Source organism: Oncorhynchus keta, chromosome 30 (assembly GCF_023373465.1).
Source record: "Oncorhynchus keta strain PuntledgeMale-10-30-2019 chromosome 30, Oket_V2, whole genome shotgun sequence".
Taxonomy (NCBI): domain Eukaryota; kingdom Metazoa; phylum Chordata; class Actinopteri; order Salmoniformes; family Salmonidae; genus Oncorhynchus; species Oncorhynchus keta.
Genome location: NC_068450.1, coordinates 36073982 through 36088739, shown reverse-complemented (window position 1 = coordinate 36088739; position 14758 = coordinate 36073982). Strand labels below are relative to the sequence as shown.

Genomic DNA, 14758 nt, shown 5'->3' with positions numbered 1-14758 from the left:
ACCTCCTTTGTCTTTGCTGACTCTGAGGGAGAGGTTGTTGTCCTGGCACCGCACTGCCAGGTCTCTGACCTCCTTCCTATAGGCTGTCTCATCGTTGTCTGTGATCAGGCCAACCACTGTTGTGTCGTCAGTAAACTTAACGATGGTGTTGGGAGTCGTGCGCGGCCACGCAGGAAGTACAGGGGCTAAGCATGCACCACCGAGGGGGTCCCTGTTTTGAGGGTCAGCGTGGTGGATGTGTTGTTGTCTACCTTCCCGTCAGGAAGTCCTGGATCCAGTTGCAGAGGGAAGTGTTCAGTCCCAGGGTCCTGAGCTTAGTGATGAGCTTGGAGATCACTATGGTGTTGAGCTATAGTCAATGAACAGCATTCTCACATAGGTGTTCATCTTGTCCAGGTGGGAGAGGACATTTTGGAGTGTAATAGAGATTGTGCCATCTGTGGATTTGTTGGGGCGGTATGCGAATTGGAGGGGGTCTAGCGTGTCTGGGAAGATGCGTTGATATGAGCCATGACCAGCAAATCTAGACAGTATTGTGCTATCAGCATCTCTTTGTAGGAATATAAATTATCTCTTTCTCACACACACACACACAAGGTTCTCAACCTCCTATGGAAACATTTCATTTATACTGAACAAAAATATAAATGCAACATGCAACAATTTCAAAGATTTTACTAAGTTACAGTTCATATGAGGAAATCAGTCAATTGAAATTAATGAATTAGTCCCTAATCTATGGATTTCTCATTAATAGGCAGGGGTGCAGCCATGGCTGGGACTTGGAGGGCTTAGGCCCACCCACTTGACAGCCAAGCCCACTCATTGGGGAGCCACGCCCAGCCAATCAGAAAGAGTTTCCCCCCACAAAATGGCATTATTACAGATGAAAGTACTCTCCCACTCAGACGATCCCGCAGGTGAAGAAGCCAGATGTGGAGGTCCTAGGCTGGCGTAGTTACAAGTGTTCTGTGGTTGTGAGGCTGATTGGACGTACTGCCAAATTCTCTAAAACAAGAAATGAGCATTACAATTGCTCTGGCAACAGCTCTAGGGGACATTTCTGCAGTCAGCATGCCAACTGCACGCTCCCTCGAAACTTGAGACATCTGTGTTATTGTGTTTTGTGACAAAACTGCACATTTTCAAGTGGCCTTTTATTGTCCCCAGCACAAGGGGCACCTGTGTAATGATCATGCTGTTTAATCAGCTTCTTGATATGCCATACCTGTTAGGTGGACAGATTATCTTGGGTAAGGAGAAATGCTCACTAACAGGGATGTAAACAAATGTGTGCACAAATTTGAGAGAAATAAGCTTTTTGTGCGTATGGAAAATTTTGGGGATTTTTGATTTCAGCTCATGAAACATGTGACCAACACTTTACATGTTGAGTTTCTATTTTTTCTCAGTGTAGTTAATAGATCTGTCTCTGACATCCTTCCTCTAATACAATGGCAACATTCGTCAAAGATTAAACAGAGACAAACTCATATTAGTTCTGTGTCTTCCACTTTATTTGTGTTTCTCCACACGTTCCCACAATGCACCACAAAGACTTGTGTCCAATAATGAATATATTCACGTATACATATAATAATAGTGACATAAAAAACATTTCACAAAAGACAATATTAAATATGTAGATTTTCAGTTGCATGTCAAAATCTTGATTTTTTTTTTCTTCTCCCATTTAACATGCATTCAATATATAAAAATATAATTCTGATTGATTAAGTTTATATACATATTTTTAAATAAATATAAGAATACAAATGTATTTTTAAAATACAAAGATAAATACAGTCACATTGTGTACATTGTGTACCAAACCAGAAAATACAAACATTATTTGGATATTTAGCATTCACAAAACACAAATACGTTAGAAATGCAACTCTAATGACAATTGCAGGTCTATGTCTTTAGTTTGTTTCTCTTTTCTTTTTTCCTACCCATACTCCTCAGCTCCCCCTCCATACACATGGCAGGACTCCTGACAGGAAGTCAGGAAGTTGGAGTTCAAAGGTGTGGAGTGGAGGGTATTTAAGAATGTCTAGCTCTGCCGGACGTCCTGTAACAGTTTGTTGATCTCAGCCACTAGCTCGCTGGCGTCCATCAACTCATGGCGGCTGTCGCTCCTCTTCCCCTGCAGGTGTCCCAGCTGCCCCAGCACAGAGTCAAACTCATCCTCCTCAAAGTTCTCTGGGATCTCCTCCATGGCGGGGAGCCACTTACCGCAAGGCCCCGGGAGGGGGACAGGAACAGGGATGGGGGCAGGGGCCAGGGAGGGTACCACCAGGGTAGGGCTAACCAGGGCAGTGAGGAGAGGGCTGTTCTTGGGGGTGGGGGCGTGCTGTCCGTGCCCAACGACCTGGTTCTTGTGGTTATTCTGGGGGCTGAGCTTGGTGCTGGGTTTGAGGGTGTGGTAGCTGCCGTTCTGGGGGTGTGGATGGCCTGAGGGCCCGATGCTAGATCCGGGGTTTTGGAAATGGGTGTTGGCAGCCCACGCTGCCACACCTTGCTGGTGGGCTGCAGCACTGGGCTTACCTGGCAAGTGACTCCTCCTCCTGTCCAATGACCCCGTCATTGGGACACTTACACCCCCCACACTCGCACCTCCCTTCTGGGTCTCACTGACCTGGACGTAGGAGTCCAGCGACGGGGGGAGGAGCCTCTGGAACACGCTGCTCATCTCTGACAGCAGGGAGGTGGTTCCACAGAGGTCCTCCCCATCCTCTCCCTCATCTTCCGCCTCTCCCTCCTCGGCCCCCTCCTGGTTGTCCTTGCCAAAGGTGGAGAAGCTCTGGTTGCTGCGTTGGGCATGAGGGTGGGTGGGGTCAGAGGACTGTGGGGGTTGCTCGGGGTCTCTGGCCTGGTGGGGGTCATCTCCTGGGATGAAGAGGTTGCTGCGGTAGTCAGAGGAGGCTGGGGAGGTCAAGGGAGGCATCCAGCACTGGTCAGAATGACCCAGGACACGACACTCCTCAGTGCACAGTCTCATCGCTACAGAGAGAGGGAGAGAGAGACATCATCTTGGATACATTCACAAGGCACTTGCATAGATGAAATACATAGAAGGTGGGCCCCATGTGGCCATGCATTTAAACATACACACACACCATAGATTGTTCTGGGTATTACTGTTCTTTTGTTGATAGACTTGTGATGAGGGGAGATGGTGATGAGCAGGCATAGAATTGGGGAGTGGTTTTGAGGGGAGGAGATGAGAGATTGTCTTTCATACAGTCTTTTAACATCAAACATTTGATATCCATTCATCTTTAAACACAGTTGTGTGATCTGGGTTTCAAACATGGGTTGAAATCTAAGCTAATTAGATTGCACAGCACTCTGTGGGCGAGAGCATACTACCTATAACATGCAATTAACATGTCGGGACAATTCACTAGGCCAGATCAATGGCTATTATTACTCGTTCAAAAGCCGGCATTTTACCCTTTCATGTCACGTCTATTCAACATTAAATCTTCAAATGAAAAATCTCTGAAGAATAAATTAGACAAATCAAATATGCCAAGTTAAAGCCTTCATTAAAGAGCGCTGGTTATTCACTCACACTATTCAGGGACTTCATTACGCTCACATTACCATAAAAGGACCATTTGTAATACATCTTAGAGCTGATGAAGGAAGAGTGCATTGGGGAACATTAGAAAAGCAGCAGCCGCGGCCATGCAGGCAGGCAGCAGATTGGCTCCCCCGCTGATGAAAGATTAACCGGACTGATTTACCAAAAACGCCTTTCAAAGCTGTCGATAAAACCACTCCAACCTGCCTCTCTACCTGCCTGCCTGGCTGCCTGATCGCACTCTGAAATAATTGTGTTGTGGAGGACATGAGAGCCTTTTTCTCGCCAGAGAAACAAGTGATAATTCTCCCTATTTTCTCCATCCACAGTCCCACCCAGTCACTGTGCTGATAAGCAGCTGGGGAGTGAATCTCTCACAGGTGTTGGGGATGAGGGGTGACTGAGAGTGGGAGGGGTGAGGATGGAATACCTGCATGCAGTGTGTTGGTAGAGGTCAGTAAAGAATGGACATGTAGAGGAAGGGAGTTGATATTGGATCGGTGGAGAGTGGTGATGGGGGTGAGGGGTTTGAAACGCGGTGAGGGGTGTATACCTGCATGCGGATGCTGTGGATGGGGTCTGTGTTGGCCGTCAGGGGGGTAAAGCTCAGTAAAGGCCTCACCCAGGAGCCTGTCGATGGGAGACTCTCTCCCTGCCTCGTAGTCACTGTCCCCAGCGTCGCTGTCACCACGACCACTGTCCTTCAGACTAAACTTATCCATGTCATTTAGAGCGTACCTGGAGGCGGTGAGAAGAAATGATGGTTGAACTTTCATAGAAAACCACATTGGAGGATGGTTCAAGGCTTATGCATGTATCAAAACTAAGTGCAGTGGAGGTTTTTGCATACAATTATTAAGTCCTAACAATAGAACAAGGCACATATAGGCCTAAGAGGGAATAGCACCACAAGCTTTATAGGAATATGTAAAGCATTGTAGGATATGCCTTAGAGCCTTACTGAGTTATGCACACATTCTTAAACACGTACATTCTGATTCCCTCCTGATTCCCTCCGGGCATGTTTATTTTAAGATGTAGGTACCTGTAGCTCCTAGTGTATTTGTTGCCACGGAAACTGGGTCTTGGCTGGTACTGGCCCTGATGGAGCATGGACAGAAGCTGTGAGACTTGCTACAATCCAAACCCAAAAAAAAGGGGGGAAAAAGAAAGAAAGAAAAGAAAGGAAAGTGAAAATAAAGGGGAAAATGAAAAGGGGAAATGAATGAACACTGATGGGAGCAGACAGGCATAAGGACACATGATCTGGATGAAGGTTGTTATGACGGGCTATAAAACACGAGATGATCATGGGAAATAAGGGACGGCTTACTGAACACAACAGAACGCGGGGCACACAAATAGAAAATATATAACGCAAATATCCTCATTATAAACATCATTTACATTTCTATATCACCATAATATGAGGCAAAGCTTAAACTCAGTCATTTTTTTATTCTATAGATCCATAGTTGATGGTAGTCTATTTTATTCCAAATGCATTTAAGAGATTCAAAGACTACCATTAGCAGATAACATATTCATATAACCATCCAGTAATACATCACTAAGGACTTAGTGTATGAAATGAAATCCTCTCTCTCTCTCTCTTCTTCTTACCTCGACAGGGGGCGTGGCGTGGGCCAGTTCCAGAGCAAAGTTCTCTGCGACGTGATTGGAGGAGATGGTGACTAGGCTGTTAAGCGACTGGCGGCTGTGTTGGCTCTGCCGGCTGCCCATGGTGCCCCTCTCTGGGGCAGGTGAAGCAGAAGGTGAGCGTGGGTGTGCCCGTACGGGCAGGGTGCCGTTGACAGTGGGAACCAGGGTGATGTCTCCCTTGTGGATCTGCCTAGAGGGCTTCTTCGGGTGGTTTTGGTACGTGTTCTCTGCCACCCTGCAGTTGTATGAGTTGCGTGGGTCCTTCTTCTCCCTGTTGCAGCGTGCCGTGGTGAACATCACCATGACCACCAGCAGCAGGGCACACACGGCCCCCAGGGAGATGATGATGATGAGGGAGAGGTCCAGTGATGGATGGCTTGGGCCCGTGGGGAGGCCTGGGGGCAGAATGTTCATGTTCTCCTGGAGGGAAAGGCGGAGTAGGGCCCCCGTGGACAGGCGAGTGGTGCCCCTGTCCTGCACCTCCACCCTGATCTCCAGCACATCCTTGGGAACCCCTTCCAGACTGCCATTGGTCCGCAGCTCGCATCGCCGCGCGTCCATCACAAACAGGCCCTCCTCGTTGCCCCCGACGATGGAGCAGCTCAGCTCGCCATTGGCACCGGTGTCGCGGTCGGTGGCCTTAATGATGGTGACCAGCTGACCGGCGGAGGCGTGTCTCCAGAGAGGTAGATCCGCGGTGTGGTTCCGTAGGGGTGGGGACTGGATGGTGGGCGGATTGTCGTTATCGTCGAGCACGGTCAGGAGGACGGTGGCATTGGAGGAGAGGGCGGGGTTCCCTCCATCACGGGCCTGGACGGTGAAGGCGATACGGCTGACGTCCTCGTGGTCGAAGCTCCGTAGAGCGTAGATGGCGCCGTTGGACGGGTCGATGGTGACGTAGGTGGAGATGGGGCTTCCCTGGACCAGAGCTTCCACCACCGTGTAGGTCACCTGACCGTTGGTGCCCAGGTCAGGGTCGGACGCCACCACTGTCATCAGGTAGGCCCCTGGAGAGTTGTTCTCTGACTTGAAGACCTCGTAGCGACTCTTCTCAAAGCGAGGCGGGTTATCGTTTTCATCCAACACCTGTACAGTGAAGTGTTTGACTGTGGAGAGGCTTGGAGAGCCACGGTCCTCAGCTATGACTGTCAGACTGTACTCTGACCTCTTCTCTCTGTCCAAAGACACGTTGGTCAGGATCATGTAATTCTTCTCATAGGTCTTCTGCAGCCGGAAGTGACCGTGGCCGTGCAGGCGGCACACCACGTCACCGTTGAGCCCCGTGTCACTGTCGTCCACCCGCACCAGTGCTATAAAGGTGTCCACTGGCACGCCCTCCGAGATGTAGGCCACCTCCTCCTTTCCAGGAGTCATCAGGTTAATGTTGATCTCCGGTTTGTTGTCGTTCACGTCCACCACTTTGATTACGATTTTACAAAGTCCAGGGATGGAGTTGGGACCCAGATCCTGTGCCTGAATGTCCAGCTCATAAGATGATGTAGATTCATAGTCCACTTTTTTAATCAAAGTGATTTGACCATTTTCAGGGTTAATTTTAAACGTCTCCAGTATTTTGGGAGAGACATGACTGCTGAAAGAGTAAACTATTTTACCGTTTGTGCCCTCATCCGGATCTGTGGCGTTTAAATCAATCAGTAGAGTCCCTAGTGGTGAGTTTTCCATGAGATTAATAACGTAAGCCTGCTCGTCAAAAGCCGGACTGTTGTCATTCGAGTCCGAGATGCTTATCTTGAGCAAAGTGGAGCCGGACTTCGGGGGGACTCCATTGTCCGAGGCCGTTAGCTGCAACTGGTAGTTGGACTGCACCTCCCTGTCCAGCTCTTTCACCACAACAAGCTCTGCGTATTTGGCACCATCGTTTCTGGTCCTAATGTCGATTTTGAAAAAGCGATTCGGTGTCAGAGAATAAGAGTAAAGGGAGTTATCTCCCACGTCTGGGTCCGTGGCGCTGTCCAGCTGGATCCGGTTTCCCACAGATGCGCTCTCGGAGATCTCAATGGGTATGATGGCACGAGAGAACTGTGGCGAGTTATCGTTAATGTCCAAGACTTCCACCTCGACGTGGAAGAGCTGGAGGTATTCGGTAGGCAGCGTGATAACGTCAAATTCGATGGAACAGTTGAGGTTCTTTTCACAAATCTTCTCCCGGTCAATCTTGGTCCCTATGGTGATTTCACCGTCCTCCTCCCGAACCGACAGAAACGGAGTGCTCCCCCGCTGCATAGCACGGAACAGAAAGGACACTGAACTCGGTAATTTGGAAAGAACACCCGCCACGTCTTCCTTTAGCCTTGCAATCACTGTGCCCACTTTTTGCTCTTCGTAAACTTTATATTTCAAAGTCTTACCAGAAACGTCCTGCATAATTCCAACCAAAAATAATAATAGCGCAGTGGAAGATACTATATTCCCTCTGGGTGTATTCATTTTGGCACCCATCTTCAGCACCCAGGTTAGGGCTGCAGTTCCACAGAGGAGCAAGGTCTGGAAGAAAATACGCTTTCTCAAAAGTATGTCATGTTAAATCCCACCAATAAGTCACCGTCGGTGAAAAGTCGCGCAAATCGACTTAAAGATAGAGATTTGAGAACCCAAGATGAACCAGGTCACAGCTTTCGTTTTAGCTTCGATTTTACAACAAAGAACACCAACTCAAATGCATTTTTTTTCTTGCTATCGTAGACGGATCTGTTGCATACATCCACTTACACGGTCTCTGTGTGTGAGTGTGTGTCTGGAAATCTGAGCGAGGAGAAAAGGCGCAGCTCCGCTTGTGTTGCTGTGCGCTCTGCTCTGTCGCGCGCTCCTGCCGTCTGTGTCTCGTCTCCGTAGACAGACTGGCCCTGATAGCCCGCCCCTCACCCAAACTGCGTCTTTTTCCTCAGCTCACACAAAAACATTCCCCCACCCCTCCTCCCTCTCCTCTTCACCCCTCCCTAAATCAAGTGCTGCCCCTTCGCTGCGTCCAGGATGTCCACTCACGACACAGAGGGCCCATTGATTGCAGAAGCCGGGAGGACCAACCCAAAGATGTAGTTTTAAAGTGTGCCACAACAATAGGTAAAGGGGATTATTCAGGGAGAACTTTAAACACGTCCAGATTGACCCAAGGCTGCCTCGGCACTCGCATATTGTTATAGCTGCAATTCACAAACGTGTGCCACTGTCACCCCCCTACCTTAAACATGACAAAGAACTTTAACATTCCGTATACTATCCCCCAAAATAGCACTGCTTGCATTTTATGCTCTGGTTATACGCACAAATTCACTAGATATTTTGAGGTGAATTGTATATGTAGTTGTCTCGTATATTTAACTGGAAAACATTGAACAAAATATGTAACATAGGACACAATATCTGAAGGTGTATTCAGGTTGGTTTACAGTGGATACAATTTGGTTACCAATTTTGTTCTTAAAGTCATGGTGATAAGAAGGTTGCATAGCCTCACATTTCCAAGCCACCAGTGTGTAGAGAGGACTATAAGAGTGAAGGTTTGTGGATCCCCAAATCCAGCTTTTTACTGAGTGAGGGTAGAAGACCTCTCCGCGCCCTCGCTATTGTGTGTTCCTCCAGGGCCCCGCGTGTGGCGAATCTCCGAAAGGATTCCTTGGTGCTAAATGCGCCTCGCCGCGGGTCACGCGGGCAAACACTTTCCCCCGGTGCATAATACTGCTTTACAATCCCTGCCGAATTAGCATCCTCAAACTCTCGCTCAGAGAGCAAACACGAGCAACTGGAGCTTGAAGAAGGCACCGGACCATCTGCGCGAGGTTCAGACAACCCAAACCCATAATTAGGCCTACGTCAATTCCGGGCCTAAACGCACTTTCAGATGGAATTCAAAAATGCCGTTCCGTCGCACATTGCCTCGATAAACATCTCCAAAACGGTTGTCCCCATTCTCTGCGCAATTAGACACAAGCATGACACATGACTTCCCACTAAGCTATTTGATGTGGTAAACCAGAGCACTCAGATATTATTGTATCACTGATGGCTATTTAAGCCCAATGGACAAACACATATATTTGTATTCTCTCTGTAAAACTGGATAGAGCATATTGACGGAGGTTCGCTGCATTTTAAATTCCTGGAGTGACTCGTAAGGAAAAGGAGGAGATGCACTCGCTCTCTGCCATCTGGCTCCATGAGCGCGTACACATGGACTTTGATTCAGCAGAGCTGTAAATCAATATAGCTTTCTCCCTAATGATTCAGCACATATCATTTATACATATAAAATACAATTACCAGCTAATAAAAAAAAATGTATGTGTTTGATTTTGGGATTTTAGTAAGATCATCACGTGCTGCAGTAATATGTGGCGTTAGAACAACATACATATGACCCAAGTATTTGTTTGAGGCGATGTGTAAAAAGGTTCTCAACGCAGCATCCAACGTAACCGTTTAAACTTTCAATTCAATAACTGGTGCCAAATTTATTTTTGGCTGGCGCTGGGGAGGCCGGACGAGCAATAGGCCTAAAATCTTCTCTCATCGGGTTAGACATGACCCGTTTGCTGTGTGAAAGGTAGCTAGGGAGCCGGGTGAAAACTCCCCGCTGACGTTTAACAATGTTAGCCACGGGCCGGTGCTTCGATTCTCTCCGTCTCTCACCCCGCTCTGAGAAAACCCCGGGTGAGCTCGTGGTGCCCAAATGCAATGGGGAATGCAAGCTAATCACATTTCCTCCACGAAGACCAACAACCGCCCGAGTTTAAACAAGAACGGGTGTAATTCGAATAAAACCCATGGAAACACAACATCAATGGGGTATGTTTGCAGAAAGCAGATGCAAACTCAATACATTTCGATACGCTCTTCTCTGGGCTAAAATGTAGGAACTGTATTTTTAGAAAAACATAGTCAATGTTAGTCTTACGTCAAGGGTTTAGATGGCAGGTGCGGTGACAAAACAGTTAACTTCTTCTAATGTGCCTTAAACCGTGGTTGGCAATACAATTAAAATAACTATAGGCTGTGGGCTACATGAATGAGCCGAAGTCAGATATTTACATTTCAGTATTGATATGTAAGATAATCAGATGAATATCTCAAAGCAATAGGCTATTTGGTAATGCAATTAACTAGGCTATAGCTTCCAATAACAAATCAACATTTAACACAACTCTGGATGCAATTTCATGCTAATATGCTGTTTTAGGTTTCAATCATAGGGCTGCCCATATTACTTCAGAAAATGTTTCATTGTGTTATTTTGGCGAAGTCAGTCTCGCCTCCTCATATGGTACTCTCTGTGGATGGAGAGGGGGTGCAGTGATTCCGCCCACTGGGGTCGTAAAGCTAGTTCTGGGAGCCTCGTGAGATGGGGGAGGGGAGAGATGAACTTTCATTGAAATGAAGGAGATCCCAATGACAAAAGCGCTTAGCAGGTGTAACCAGGCCGCCCCGGGGCCCACCAAAAAACCCAAACGGCGGGGGAGCTGCGTGCGCGAGCCACTCACAAAGGGCAAAGTTTCTCCCACACCCCATCCCGGTCGGTGCGCCAGCCGGCGGAATGCTCCTGCTCTGGCGCGCGCGGGGGTCGCGGGCGTTTGTAAAGGCATCCGAGCATCTGCCGCCTCGCCTCTCATTATCATTCTGTTAGCTCGCGCGGATCCCTCGCGAGGATAGGATTGGAGACTGGCTGGGTGAGGAGGGGGAGAAGCACGGGTCTCTTCCGTGTGGCCTCGCGACAATGCTTATTGTTATTCATCCCCAGCAAGAGTTGCAGTGGTAACTAGGGGTTTTATTGCCACAAGACACGTGTAGCAGGGCGGCTATATGTCTCACACGGAGACGGACATGGTCATATAAATAGTTACAATAGCCTCCTCTGTCATTAAGGTGGCCGACGCAGAGTTTACAACAACTTGTAAATGTAATGTAAATGCATTTACATCACGCACGCGCACTGCGCCTTTCGTCTGAGACGTGTCCATGATTTATTTGGTTCAAATGAATGGTATGGAATTAGTAGAGTTATTAAACAATCCCAGCTAATACAGCTTTTACATAAGTATTACTTCACCTAAGTGTATAATTCCCCAAGAACTGCAGTTGGCAAATAGGCCTATCTAAATAACAACACAATGCATAGGCTACCCACAATTCCATTCATGATGCCATGTTTTACTGTAGCACCTACCCGGTATGGAAATCATAAATGTCATCATTTTCAAATTGATTGAGTAGCTTCACATAGCCTACATTGAAATAGGCCCCAACATGTTTGACTCTCTGTCACAGTGTCCTTTCCTTGGTCCCGAAGGTCTGTATACGAGTCAGAAGCGCCCACAAAGATAACCCTATCTGCTATTGTTTTACATTGTTACATTTGAGTCATTTAGCAGATGTTCTTATCCAGCACGGCTTACAAGAGCAGGTGGTTGCTCAAGGGTACATCGGCAGATTTTTCACCTAGTCAGCTCAAGGATTTGAACCAGCGATCTTTCAGTTACTGGCCCAACACTCTTAACCGCTAGGCTAACTGTTTGCCCATTCTTTATACACTGAACAAAAATATTAACACAACATTCAACAATTTCAAAGATTTTACTAAGTTACAGTTCACATAAGGAAATCAGTCAATATAAATAAATGAATTAGGCCCTAATCTATGGATTTAACATGCCTGGGCAGGGGCTAGGCCATGGGTGGGCCCTGCAGGGCATAGGCCTACCCAATTGGGAGCCAGGCCTACCCACTGAGGAGTCAGGCCCAGCCAGTCAGAATAAATTTTTCCCCACAAAAATGTCTTTATTACAGAATGAAATACTCCTCCGCATTCCCTCCCAGTCCCCGGGGGCCTGATTTTCTCCATTCCTAGCAAACACAGCTGGTTAATCAAATTGCATTCTAAATTGAAGATCATGATTAGCAGATTGTTGGAGTCAGGTGTGTTAGCTGGGGCTGGGGAAAAACTGTGACACCAATCAGGCCCTGAGGACTGGAATTGCTCACCCCTGCCTTAGACGTTCCCGCAGGTGAAGAAACCGTATGTGGAGGTCCTGGGATGGCGTGAGGCCGGTTGGACATACTGCCAAATTATCAAACATTTAATTGGAGGCGACTTATGGTAGAGAAAGGAACATTCTATTCTCTGGCAACAGCTCAGGTGGACATGCCTGCATTCAGCATGCCAACTGCACTCTCGCTCAACTTGAGACATCTGTGACAAATCTGCACATTTTAGAGTGTCCTTTTATTGTCCCCAGCACTTTTATTGTCCCCTGTGTAATGATCATACTTTTTTTATCAGCTTCTTGATAAGCCACACCTGTCAAGTGGATGGATTATCTTGGCGAAGGAGAAATGCTCACGAACAGGGATGTAAAGACATTTGTGCACAAAATTTGAGAGAAATACATTTTTTGTGCGTATGGAACATTTTGGGGATCTTTCATTTCAGCTCATGAAACATGGGACCAACACTTTTACATGTGGCGTTCATATTTTTGTTCATTGTAGTTACACTGCACCCTCTGTCACTATTTCTCCCTTTTCCGTATTCTCTCTATCAGACCTTAAACCTCTGAGAGAACAGTCATCATATCTTTCATGACCGTATATCCTGCTCTCCTCTACAGTGTCGCGTGCTCCGTCTCTGTGAGCTGAGAGAAGACAGAGAGGAGGAAATACCAGGCCACTCTGGGAAATACAGTACCACGGAGACGTCTGATGCTCTTCGCCAAAAAGAACATACGTTGTAAGTACAGGGACAAGTTCAAATGGAGGTATTGCTTCATCATTGCTGTTTGTTGACACTGGTGGTGAATTCTAAATAACCAAATATCCCCACCACAGCTCAACTGAACCATGCGGTAGTTGGTAGCTTAGATGCTGTAGCTGTGTTGTTTGCACGCCACTTGTCCCTTATCAGGCCCCATTGTCTTGCCTGTGATTACGGTCTCATCTGTAGGCATAATTTGTACACAAATAACTCTTTTCAAAATGTCTTCTCCTCATAGGAATGTATTTGCAATGAATGCCATGCAAAAAAAGAAGTACTGAGACACATCGACGCGATTGACAGAAGTTTTCAGCGACCCTGTTGAGAAAGAGAAAAGTGCTGTCAAATGAGTCGCAAGTATCGGGCCTCCGGTCGCCAACAGAAGCCTACAGTAATATAAGGTTGATGCGTGGACAGTATGAGCAACGTGATGAACATAGAAGGAGATTATATCTGGGGTTCGGCCCTGCATTCATGTTGTGATGGAGCGAAGCCCCGCTCCCTGATCGACACACGTCTGGTATATGCTGTGCTGTTACCCGATCACTTGTTTTTGAAGCGGCACAATATCTCGCGCCGGCTTTTCATATCGCAGACAGAGATATCGGGTGTCAGCCAGACGTGACCCAGTTTAATAACTGAGCAACATTTCGGAGGATTTCCAACAGGTGTTGAACAAAGGGAAGGCTTTGTTGTTCGTAGTAGAAAGAATGACTCGCTTTCAGATCGTCTTTATGTGCTTTGCTTGTTATAAGTGACAATTAAGTGAAGCGAGATTCACTTTCCCTTTCCAAACGAACGTTAGTAAAGCATAATGCACGTCTAACAATAAATTGTTAGACGTGCATTACCGTGATGAAATGGGATTGCGACATTTCCCGTAAGTTCCTCCTGAGACGGTGTTGTTAAGTCCTATGTAGCTTGACAGCGGTCTCGTGAGAAGTGTGCCATTTCAATAGATTCCAGCACAATACTCCTATTTAAAGTGTCTCAAAGACGGGGATCGACGCATGAAGCCGGGACAAAGGACATCGACAGCCAACAGTAACAACGTAGTTGTTCTTTGCCTAACTCATGCTGCATGTGTTTAAGAAGAGAAAGAGTGAACAATAGCCCTCCGATGTGGGTCGTGTTGAATGTTCCCCACGTGCAGGTCTTGGGGTGACATATTTTTGGGGGTGCTCATTCAATAGGGAGAAGATTTACTACTCTCCCGTCCCCCCAAAACCTTCCCCCACCTATTTTGTCTTGGCAGATGTGATGCAGGCGAGACCCAGGTTCTTTTTTTGGAGGGGGTGCTGCCTCGTCGTCAGGCTGCGTTGCCAGGGCCGACGCCACGTGTTCCTAATTTTGGAACCTCTCATGGATCCCCAGATCGCGTTTCACGGCGATGCAGAAATATTCCCCTCTGTTGTTCTACGGGGTTTAGGGTGGGTGTGAGCCATAACCTGGGACCCATTTATCTTTAAGGGTGACGTCTAGCCACAACCCTTATTCTTCAGTTTGTAGTCTATTCCTGAGGGGTAAGGAAGAGATCCCAGTACTAACACATTAAACTGTGAAACAATGCATTTTCTGATTGAAAGTGAACTGCTGCAGTCTGTTTGAAGCCCACTGGATGGATTTGATGGATTTAATGTGTTTATCTCCCGTGATATCCTTTTTTCAGTTCAGACAAGCCATGTCAATACTCATAAATCATTTAAAAGGTTAAACGCGAAGAAAGCGCTTCAAATCGGCAC

General features: G+C 47.1%; 1 protein-coding gene across 2 annotated transcripts; it reads right to left on the bottom strand.

Moving 5' to 3' along the window:
- Window positions 1-1499: 1499 nt before the first annotated feature.
- Window positions 1500-8129, bottom strand: LOC118363485 (protocadherin-18-like). Of its 2 annotated transcripts, none has more exons than XM_035744392.2 (4): window positions 5216-8129; window positions 4638-4693; window positions 4146-4330; window positions 1500-3006 (listed from the first exon to the last, which is right to left on the bottom strand). In XM_035744392.2, exons 1-4 carry the CDS (start codon window positions 7712-7714, stop codon window positions 2057-2059), a joined length of 3690 nt encoding a protein of 1229 aa, XP_035600285.1. In that variant the 5' UTR covers window positions 7715-8129; the 3' UTR covers window positions 1500-2056. The 2 variants fall into 2 exon arrangements, with proteins under 2 accessions (XP_035600285.1, XP_035600283.1); XM_035744390.2 differs by having other exon boundaries at window positions 4638-4726; window positions 5216-8128.
- Window positions 8130-14758: the final 6629 nt, after the last annotated feature.